The sequence below is a fragment of the Ciconia boyciana genome, chromosome 7 (assembly GCF_034638445.1).
Source record: "Ciconia boyciana chromosome 7, ASM3463844v1, whole genome shotgun sequence".
NCBI classification, from domain to species: Eukaryota; Metazoa; Chordata; class Aves; order Ciconiiformes; family Ciconiidae; genus Ciconia; species Ciconia boyciana.
Genome location: NC_132940.1, coordinates 3,873,848 through 3,884,169, shown reverse-complemented (window position 1 = coordinate 3,884,169; position 10,322 = coordinate 3,873,848). Strand labels below are relative to the sequence as shown.

General features: G+C 47.4%; 1 protein-coding gene across 8 annotated transcripts in view; it reads left to right on the top strand.

Moving 5' to 3' along the window:
- The first annotated feature begins 27 nt into the window (after nt 1-27).
- The window catches only part of PATJ (PATJ crumbs cell polarity complex component), a 165,211-nt gene continuing 154,916 nt past the window's right edge, over nt 28-10,322 (top strand). For 2 of the 8 annotated variants that reach the window (XM_072868998.1, XM_072869004.1), the window contains exons 1-5: nt 28-446; nt 841-1,144; nt 1,893-2,080; nt 9,044-9,099; nt 9,182-9,348. In XM_072868998.1, the coding sequence (XP_072725099.1) occupies nt 9,078-9,099; nt 9,182-9,348 (189 nt within the window). In that variant the 5' untranslated portion in view covers nt 28-446; nt 841-1,144; nt 1,893-2,080; nt 9,044-9,077. Of the gene's footprint in view, nt 447-840; nt 1,145-1,892; nt 2,081-2,808; nt 2,949-2,968; nt 3,000-3,220; nt 3,340-3,567; nt 3,611-9,043; nt 9,100-9,181; nt 9,349-10,322 lie in introns of those variants that run through there. The other 6 variants (XM_072868999.1, XM_072869001.1, XM_072869003.1 and 3 more) reach the window with 6 other exon arrangements.

Below are 10,322 nucleotides of genomic sequence, written 5' to 3'. Positions count from 1 at the left end.
GCGGCTAACGGTCAGCGCTGAGGGCAGAGCGTGCCCCTACTCAAGATGGCGCTCGTACAGCCCCGGCGGGGGGATCGGCGGGCTCGTGCCCTGAGTAAAGATGGGCGCGCCCGCCACCAGCACCTGGCGGGCCGGCGCCCAGCTGCCCTTACTTAAGATGTCGGCCATGAAGAGCTCCGCCTTGGTTTTGGCCCTCGGGCGGTGTGGGGCCAGCGGGGGGAGGCGGTAGGCGGCCCTCCCGGCGGCGGCAGAGGGGAGCTGGGGCCGCTCTCCGACGTTGGTACTGCGGGGAGGCGAGTCACCCGCAGCAGGAAGCGCCCCGGCGCCTTGAACCGAGCGGCGGGCGGGGGACGCCGTGAGCGGTGGGCAGGCTAGGCCGGGCCGGGTGAGGGCACGTCCCGGGAGGAGGGAGGTGAACCCTCCCTCCTCTTCCAAATACCGAAGCTGTAAGTTTGGCCCAACATCATACCTCGGGGTGTTGGTACCTGTGGGTGTCCCTGGTGTTGTCTGGAGTTTGCTGGGTACTTTCAAAATAATTTTTAAAAGCACAGGAGAGGTTAAAGGGGTGGCCTGTGCCGCTCTGCACCTGCTGGCACCTGCCGATAGACCCTCCTGCTGAACCACGGGTTAAACCCGGGCTGGGGCAGTGCCCTGGCAGCCAGGTGGGCTGGACAGGCCTTGTGTGCTTTTTATTTTTTAAATGCATACTAAATGTCTGGAGCAGGCAAGCTTTTATCTTCATCAGCGTTTGCGCTTTGTAAGGTATTTTGTAGTAATTACCAACCTTTTCTTGCTTCCTTGAAGGTTATTTTATGTTTTTTCTGGTGTTTGGTTTTGAAGGTGTCAGTTTTGAGTCCTGAACTGCTGGGGATCCTGGACTGTTTGTAGGAGATGGAGAGACCGTTCGGGGTAGACGTACCCAGGAAAGGCAGCACTACTGTCATGAGTTTACATCTGCTCTAGACCTGTTTCCTGAAAAACAAGGAGGGACGTAGAAACTGAAAAAGGCCGAAAGCAACTCCAAGATAGTATTTAAGAGGACATGGTCATTACCCAGCGCTTCTGGAAGTCTTTTGGTTTTATTGGTCATTATTTTGGTGAATGAATGGCGACTTATATATGAGTCTGTCAGTACCAACGAAAGGTTTGTCACAGTCCCAGATATTCAAAGAATCAGTAAAAACGTGGATTTAAAATGTGTAGATGGCTGACAAAGAGCTCAGCCAGTGATGTGAAATATTGCCATCTAACAGCTTTTTGTGGGAGATCTGTGTAAACTAAATTGGCAGCCTAGAGTTCAGCAGACAAAGTATGCAAATGAAAATTGATACTCCTTTCAGCAACTGGAAGAGAAAGGCCAGGGCCAGAGTGCACTCCGTAATGAACTCAGCCCCCCGAGATCAAGACTGAGGTGCACTGATGAGAAAAGTGCTTGGCTCTTTTGTCTGCAGTGCATATCTCGGGTGGATAAATACACGCTTGCTGTTCATCACTGTCAAGAAAATTGTCACTTCTCACGAGCGCTACATTAATTAAAATTGAGAGTAAGGACTGGGAAGTTAGGCATTTGGAATCTGAGTTTTTAAAAAAGGATGATGAAATGGTATGTTCTTAGCATGTTGCATGCTCTAGTGCAACTGCTATTGCTTAGTAAAACAAAACGGGCCCTAGGAAGAGGGGAAATCAATCCAAAGTTACAAGATTAATTAATTTCAAAACCTTTTATAGTCTTATCCTAAGCAACTAGCAGGATTGTGTAAGATCTGCTGCAAATGAGCTAGTGAAACAGTGTAGCAGAATAAAAATTATTTTTTGAGAGTTTCACTTGACATTTTATGTGTGTGTATGTATCTTTAAAAAAATCTGAAAGCAGGCTACCATTCTGGTTTCAGAGGTAGAAAGCACCCGCAGTTCCCGCAATTAACTTCAACTACAATGGTGCCTGTTCAGTATTTGCAACGAGCAGTAGGAAAACCGTGCTTTTATTCCCTTCTCTTGAGCTGCCTCTGCAGGGACTCAAGCCACAGCTCCCACACACAAGCCATCCCAGGCAACATGCCGTGTCTCTCGGAAGCCGCAGGTAACTTGGTGTGTTTCGGAGTGCTGTCGGGAGCAGCGCTGGTTGCGGTGAGCGCTGAGAGAGGCGGTTGTGCGTCGCCGGGTCGGTGCTCTGTGGGGGAAGTGTTACAATCCCTTAACTCCATCCCAGGTCTCCATCCTCCTACGGCTTTTGCTGTTCCCTTCTGTGCAAGTGGTAGGGGCTGTGCTGCTGAGGCCCCTGTGGGAATCCGAGTTCAAAAGGGCTCTGAATTCATGTTTGGACACCGCTTTACTGCAAATGAGTACAAATAAAGCTTTTCTATGAAGTCTACACCTACATTTTGCCCTCACTGGGTAGTTTGGTGGCCATGTTGATATGTATGTCTCCTAGGCCTATGACTTATAAATACACTGGCAGGTCAGGATCACCTGAAAATTGACTTGGCTTTTAAGCTCTGCATTTCACAGAGCAGCTACTGCTCGTCCTATTCACGAGCTTCAGCCCCCGGGCCTTCGCCTGCAGGACCCCGCTCCGATGCTCCCTGTCCCCAGTGCCCCGTCTTCAGAAGCAGCACAGAAAGGCCGGGCCCTGCCCTTCTCCGAGCCCCCAGGCGTATTCGGGTCTCTGGCGCGCTTTTCTCCACAACACCTGAGGGCTTGCCCCTGCTCGGCCGGCGGTGCGGGCCCCCCCGAGCCAGGAAGGGGTGTTTGCCGGCAGCGGTGCTTCTCCAGCCGGCCCGGCCCAGGGGCACCGGCGCTACGTGCCTCCCCGGACGCAGTCTGCGGGCCGCTCCCGCCCCCGCCGCAGGGATGCGGCCCGGCCGTCCCCCGGGAGGCGGCTCTCCCGCCGCGCCGCCCCGGCTTCCTGCGCCGCAGGTGAGGCGCGCTCGCTTCCCGCTTCCGCCCAGGTGAGAGCCGGCGGCCATCGCGCCGCTCCGACCGCCGCCGCCCGCCCGCAGGTACCGCGCGGCGGGGAGCCCCGCGCCCGCCCCGGCCCCGGCCCCTGCCCCGCGACGGCGGCTGCCCCGAGCGCCGCCCGCGGCCCGCCCGCGCCGCCCTTCGCCTCCGCAGCGCCCCAGCGCGGCGGGGAACCCGCCGCTGCCCCCCTCCTCCCTGCCCGGCTCGGCCCCGTCCCCCTAACGCTGGCGTGGGCGTGACTTTCGGTAGCGAAGGCGGTGGGACCGGGAAAGGGCGGAGGGGCGGCTGGCGGCCGGCCGGCGTGCCCTGAGGGGAGGCCTCGCTGCCCTCCAGGCCGCGGGAGCTGGCAGGTGTGGCTTGAGGGAGGGGGCGACTGTCCTGGTAGGTAGAGTCGGCTTGTTGTGAAGGCTCTTCTGGAGTAGTTTAATTCCTTCTTCAGACACGGAGGCTCTGCTCGGCGCTAGCGCTTGGTTGTGGTGTAGATCCTTGGGAGAAGCGTTTCCTACCATCTTGCTTCCTCAGCGCCTGACCCGTATCTCGATGTGAACACCGCCACGGTCAGGATGCCGGCCTGGACTTGGCCAGAGAATCCCACCTCAAAGCCCTTTAGGTTTCACGCACTAGGGGCCTCGGCAGCTCCCTGATGCCCCTGGTAAATGCTGGGGAGAGCTGCATGGCTCCTGATGGCGGGCGAAGGCACTCGGGACACGGGAGTCATCTCAGTGCCTTGTTGTCGTGCAGTTCCCATTGCTTGGAGAGACTGTAGTGAGGAGGAGAGGGAAGTAACACACCGTTTGCGACTCTTTCTGTCAGTGCCTGACAATTCGGAGATTCTTAACAAATCAGGGGTTTTTTTCTTTATTTAGGGGTTGATTAATAAGCAAACGGTTCTTTCACGCTCCTTGTAAATTTTTGAAGCTTAGAAATTCAGTATGGTTCCAGGTCTAACAACTCTCCTCCACCTTGAGGTGATTTGTTGATCATGTACACTGTCATCATAGTAATTCTAGGATTTATTGGCTAATTTCAGTAGCATATGACAATATTTAGATCTCGGAAACAAGTTTTCCTCAAGCTTTGTGAGAATAGGTTTCTGAGACCATGTTATTGCTCCATGGGGAATGGCTTTGGTGTGAGCTCACCCTTCTATTAGACATCAGAGAACCCACACCAGCACTTCCCTGGAGGCTGAAGCCTGCAAGAATTCAAGTTCTGCTTGTTAAAAGTTAGCATGCCTTGAGAGTGACTAAGGCTCCTCTCGATCTGCATGGAGACTGGTGATCACAGATGCAGGGTGGTGGTTTTTTGCTTTCCTCATCTTGTGGTCACTAATTGTATGCAACAACAGGATACGCTCAGTTTGCCCATGGAGTAATTTTTTGATATTTAACAATATTTAGCTTTGACCCGCTTCACCCTGGAGATGCGTGGTGTGTTTGTGTTTAGGTACTCACAGCGCTGTTTGGTTGTTTCCTTATTTCAAGTGCCTGGAGCAGTCAGCGCGTGCTCTATAGCACTTTTTATAAATACTGCAGCGTTACACAGAACAGCAGGTTTTGGTGGTTTCATCTAAAAGGCGTGTACGTGCTAAGCTTGGTTGGACTGAATTATTCTGTGTGTTACCAGGATGGAAAACTGAGCATAACTTGTAGGACAGCAAAATATGTGTTAGAATAGTGTTGTTTTTTCACAGTACATAGTTGCTTGATGGTGTGTAAACTATATAATTTTTTAATATCTGAAGTTACAGGGGATGCTGTGTTAGGGCAATTTAGGATTAAGATCACACTAACAAATGCTGTTTTCCCTTTCTTTTGCCTTTATCTAATTTTAAACTGTTTGGGCTGAAATTTTCCAAGTCGGAGATCTCTGATGAAGAAGACATGCACTGTATCAGCTGCTCCTGATAACAGGGCCAAGAAAAATTACAACTGCATTAGTGCAGAAAGGTGACTTTGGATTGGGATGTACCCTTGGCTGTTCCCGTGGCAGGCTGCTCAGATTGGCTGTGCTAGAAGCTTTTGAAAAACAGCAGCAGTTGCACTTGTGCATCAAGGACTCGCGGTGTTTCATGTCCCAAAAGGTTTCACCCACGCTGAGTGGGGAGAGCCTCTCATGAGGCAGGACTTTCCCTGCAGGCGCGTCTCTTGGAAGGACAGAGGTTGTTGGAGGCCAAGTTGAAGGACGTAGGGCAGAAGCGGTTGTAGTTGTTAGGTGGGTGGGGAGAAATGGGAAGAAGAATCTCTGCTGGCTAAACCGGTCCTTCAGACCCCAGCAGGAAGCCCCTTATTTTTGTCTTTCAGCAGACCTTTGCAGAGGGCAGGTGTTTGTCAAGGCCACTGCCAGGGGTGTCATGTTCCCCTCTGGCTCTGGGATGTGCCAGGGTTGAGCACCCCGTGTTTCCGTGCAAGTGGCAGGCGTCTGGCAGGGGGGTGATGGCAATGGAAGACTTAAACCTTTCAGCTCTTCTGATGACCTCTGCTGGCATCAGCATGGGGGAATTCCTTTTTTCTTAGTCTGCTTTTGAAGAAGATCCAAGTCTTAGGATCTCATACAAAACCTTATGAAACTTTCCCGCTCCCTATGATGCGTTGAGTTCGGCTCTCAAAAGTGAAGGCAGTAAAAACCCAGATGCATGCTGTGCTGGAGTGTGGGTTTTTTTCTGGTGTTAGAAAACACTAAACTTTCTGAAATTCATTATTTTCTCAATGATTTTACAATTGTATTGGGAGTTGTGACATAAATTTTGAACTGAGGTTTGCAGTTTTGTCTGCCAGTAAGATAAATAAGTGGCTGTAGAAATCAGAGAACGGAGCTAAGGAAGTTGAATGTGGAGTGGGTGAACTGATTTTAACAAGATAAACCGTAGTGGTTTGGATCACTCTTCAAAATTTTCATTTAGGAATGGACCTTTTAATTTAGCAACTGCCCGTTGACACCTTGCTTGGACTTAGCATCAGTGTTTGGAAATTGTTTAACAATAAGCTGTTTGGGTCCCCAAACATAAACAGCTCAACAGTATATGGAGTTGTGTGTTCCTCTGGTGTCCAAAAGCCGGTTTTAGAGACCTGTCCTCAATTATACATTACTTGAACACTTTAAATTAGTTTATGTTTTCAGGGATCCCCTCACACCAGAAGGAGCTGTTTACTTTAAAAACACACTTGTTTTTTCCCCCCGCTCTCTTTTTATGAAAGAAAGGAGACCAAAGAAATACTGAGGGTGGTTTTAACATATGACACACAAAAAAAATATCATTAAAAACCGTTGCAAGCTGGCTGGAGGCCGTCTTTGATCACGAGGAATCCCAAAGTACTGTGTAATGTTGAACTGTTATATGAACTGTACCTGAGGTCCACTTTGGTGTCCACCAGCACAGAGTGGTCTGCAATGGCTCTTAGCAATGCTTTGGAGCAGCTCAAGCAGGAAGCTGAAACTTTCTTTAATCTTTTCCCCCCGCTCTTTTGCACCTCCTTCTCCAGGGGACTTCTGCCTAGATGGAGCCTAGATCTCTTACCTAAATTTTTCTGCTTAAATTTTTCTTTCTTGGATCTGTACCCATCGTCATAATTGCTATTGTTACACCCGCTGTAATGGAAAAAAGATTAATCTCGAAGACTGTCAGCGCGGCACTTTGAGGCTGTTTTTGAATGACGCAGGCTGTTTCTCATGGAGCGGTTTGCCAGCGCAGCTGAGCTGCTGCAACCACTAGCTGCTGCAAGGTGTGGTCCCGCTTCCCCGACACTTCTCGGCCCCCTCCTGTGTGCCAGTGCTGGCAGTTGAGAGCTAACTGGGCAAAAAGCTCACCCTACCAAAATGTGAAGGTTTTTTCTGCATGTTTAGCTCCCTGTTCCAGCTCACTATGGGATCAGATGAAGGAGTGCGAGTGCAGATGGAAAGGGAAGAACGAAATGCATGAAAGAGGGCTGGAGAGCTGGACCAGCCTCTTGGCTTGAGCTATTAGACAGACATGGTGTTGTCAAGTCGGCATTATTTCCTGCCATGCTGGTTTTCTTTTCTGGGTTTAATCTCTTCTTCACCCTGCTGCTGGTTTAAAGGTGTTTCAAGCCACTTTTCCTCATAGGAGTTATTTTGCATCCCTCTCTGATGTTGCTTCTCTTGCTTTAAGGTTTTTTTTTTCCTCTTTTAACTGCTGATGTGAGGTAGAAAAACAGGCAAGGGAAGTGAATGGAGGGAAGTTAAATTGAGAAGAAAGAACACATTTCCATATTCTTTGTCCTGTTTTGTAAAGATTTATGCAATATTTTTAGTCAAGGAGGTTAAGTTTTGTCTTTTTGGTTTAGATGAAGACTCAGGAATGTATAAGGAAATGGTATTTTCATCTGTTCTTCAGAATCAGATCTCAGCACAGAATCAAAGGCTGCTGTGCTCTTAGAAGTGTTTTATTTCAAATGGAAAAGAAAATAAAGCCACAGCACTTACAAAAGTTCAGATGCATTCCTGAAAATCTTTCAGGGGTTGTATGGGTTTGCTGCTTCAACTCTTGTTATGAGTTTCATTTAAAATGACCTCCTAAATCTGTTAATAGTCTTGCAAAGCAACTCATTTTGCTTGGCCATGGGTGGAAACCACGCAAACCCACCGAGTGCTGCAGGAATTCTTCCAGGAGCCAAAGCTGCTCAGATACAATAAAGGGTGCATAAATCTGAAATTGTGGTTTGAGACACACCTCCCCCCCTGCCCCCCTCCCCCTTTTTTTTTCATTAGGTAAATCAGCTTCATCTGACTCTTCAGGAGAAGAGAAGCTATTCACCTGCATAATTAATATTTCATTAAATATAACAGTGTCCTCCCAGAACTCAAGGTGTTTTCAGTGTGAGCACAGGCAGTGTCAGAGGCAGAGCTGAAAGGATCAGAGGTCCTGCTGGGAGAGAGCCCCTGGGGTGTGCTTACCCTGGTATTACATTCAGATGCATATGACCCTGCCTACTCTCGAATTGCAAGATTAAAAAAGTAAATACAGAGATTTTTTTTTTTAATGTATATATGGCTATTTTTGCTCCCAAATAATTCCAAATACATTATTTTGAAATTACCCAGTTATATACTGGGTAGAGTTAAAATTATGTAAATTGTGCTATTAAATGGCTGACTTCTTTCAGAGGAGCTTGTACTAAGTGAAGAAATCTTGTTTCTCATGTATGTTTTGGTATAACTGCCTTGATAGATTTCAGAATGACAGGCTCCACATCAATGTAATAACATGCAAGTAAGGGTACAAATTTATCATCGCTGCTAATTGCAAGTCTGTTGTTTTTATGCTGCCATCTAGGCCTCAGCCCCAGTTGGAGACCTGTTCTATTTGGCACTGTAGAGGAGTGTGATAAAGGATATTCTGCTCCTTAAAAGCTTGTCATGTACATAGAAAAGAGAAAGGCAAACTCACGTAGGAGAAGAGAATGGGCTGCTTTCACCTGTTCAGCACCGGGGCTGTGATTAGAACTGACCTCCCTTAGGAATGTGTTGGAATAGGGATTGATTTGGCCAATTTTGGGCCTTAATGCTATGCTGTCTCCTGAGTGGAGGGAACTTCATTGTTTTATAGGGAGGTGCAAGGTTTCACCTATATTGCCATGCAGCAGGGCTGAGCTATCATGATAAGAATACTGTCTACAAATAATTAATTGGGTAGAAAGTATCTTCTAAATAATCGGAAGATTTTAACCCTATGTATATTTGAAAAAATCACAACTTTAATGTCCATATTCAAAATAATTTGGTTGAACATAGCTGTCTCTCAGTTTTCTTGGCCAATGTTTGTTTTTACAACCTGCATTTTTACTCAGATTTGAAAGTTGTTCATATTCCTTCCTGTGTGTGAACGGAAAAGCACACTGAACAAGGAAAGATTTTTGGGTGTGCTGAGGCTGCAGTGCAACTAGCTATATTGAGAGCTTTGTTGAATACTTGGGGTAAACAACAGGGGGTAGTAGTATTTTTTTATTAAATTTGTTATAGTAAGCTTTATAGTATTTTATTATTGCATTTATTGACTGTGTATCTGTTAGCATTCTGCTTGTATATATACATTATTAATTTGATTTTTTTTTTAAACCTCATCTAGCTTATTCTGAGTAATTCCAAAAATACCCTTCAACATGCCTGAAAATCCTGCTGCAGGTATGTGGTCTGAAAGTGATTAGTTTTGTTAAGCAGTGAGAAATGAATCTCTGTTCCTAACATGTACTACTTTGTGGTGCAGATAAACAGCAGGTGCTGCAGATCCTTGATCGTCTGCAAGCAAAACTGCGTGAGAAAAGAGATTCCCAACATAATGAAAACCTGACCGTTTTGCGTAACACACTCAGGAGCCCTTTGTTTAACCAGATACTGACCCTCCAGCAATCCATCAAGCAACTGAAGGAACAAGTGAGTGTAAAATTACGGTTGTTGGTGTGATGATAACTGTAGTGAACTTGGAACTTAAAACAGGGTACGTAGGCGTGTGTTAATGAGGGCGCTGTCATTAATAAGCTGTAACTTGTGTGAGTAAATGTTGGGCTTTTTTTTTTTTTTTTTTTTTTGGCCAATCTAATATCTACAGAGTCACTACTGAAATGAGAAGTGGTATTGCAACAAACAGGTCATGGGGCAACGTGCTTTGAAAGGGATGCAGAAGAGGCAGGCGTTGAGAACCACATCAGCTGGAGAAAAGCATCTGCAAAAGACATCAGCTCTAGTACTTTGAGTTCTGAACACAGTTGGAACTGGGATCCTTTGTTTTTCACAGAAGTTAAATACTGTTTATCAGCTAACTGGCAGCATCTTTTCTCCTTAAAAGACATCATCACTTAGTTCCTGCTGACTTGTACAAGAATGGTTAACCTGTTTTGGGAAATATAATCTAGAAAACCACCCCTGAAGATTTGCTGAGCTCTGATGCAGACGTACCCAAGCTAGCTTTAAAATGGCTCAGCTCCAGCAGCGGAAGGAACTTGTGTGGATTGGTTTATAATGCCAACTGACACTTAGATCTTGTGGACATGGGTATCCATGACACTTCTGCGTGAACAGGTCTCACCATGCAGTTAGCAGAGTCAGGCATGCAAATTTAAAATCAGGGACTGACTTGGCATACTCTAAGCAGCAGTGATCCCTGTCTCTGCTGTTACTGCACCTGCCCAGCTGCAGATAGAGAGGGTGGGTGTCAGGGGGATGAGGCCACCTTGCTGTCATTGCCAAATGTATTGCACGTGTTCCTGCCTGGGTGGCATGGTAGTGGTTGTGCCATCTATCCTTCCTTCTTCCCATGTTCACAAAAGTGCTGTATCTGCTCCTGTTCCTTCCTTCCAAAGCTTGGATGCACGTCTGCAAGCTATTAAAAATGTATGAAAATGCGAATA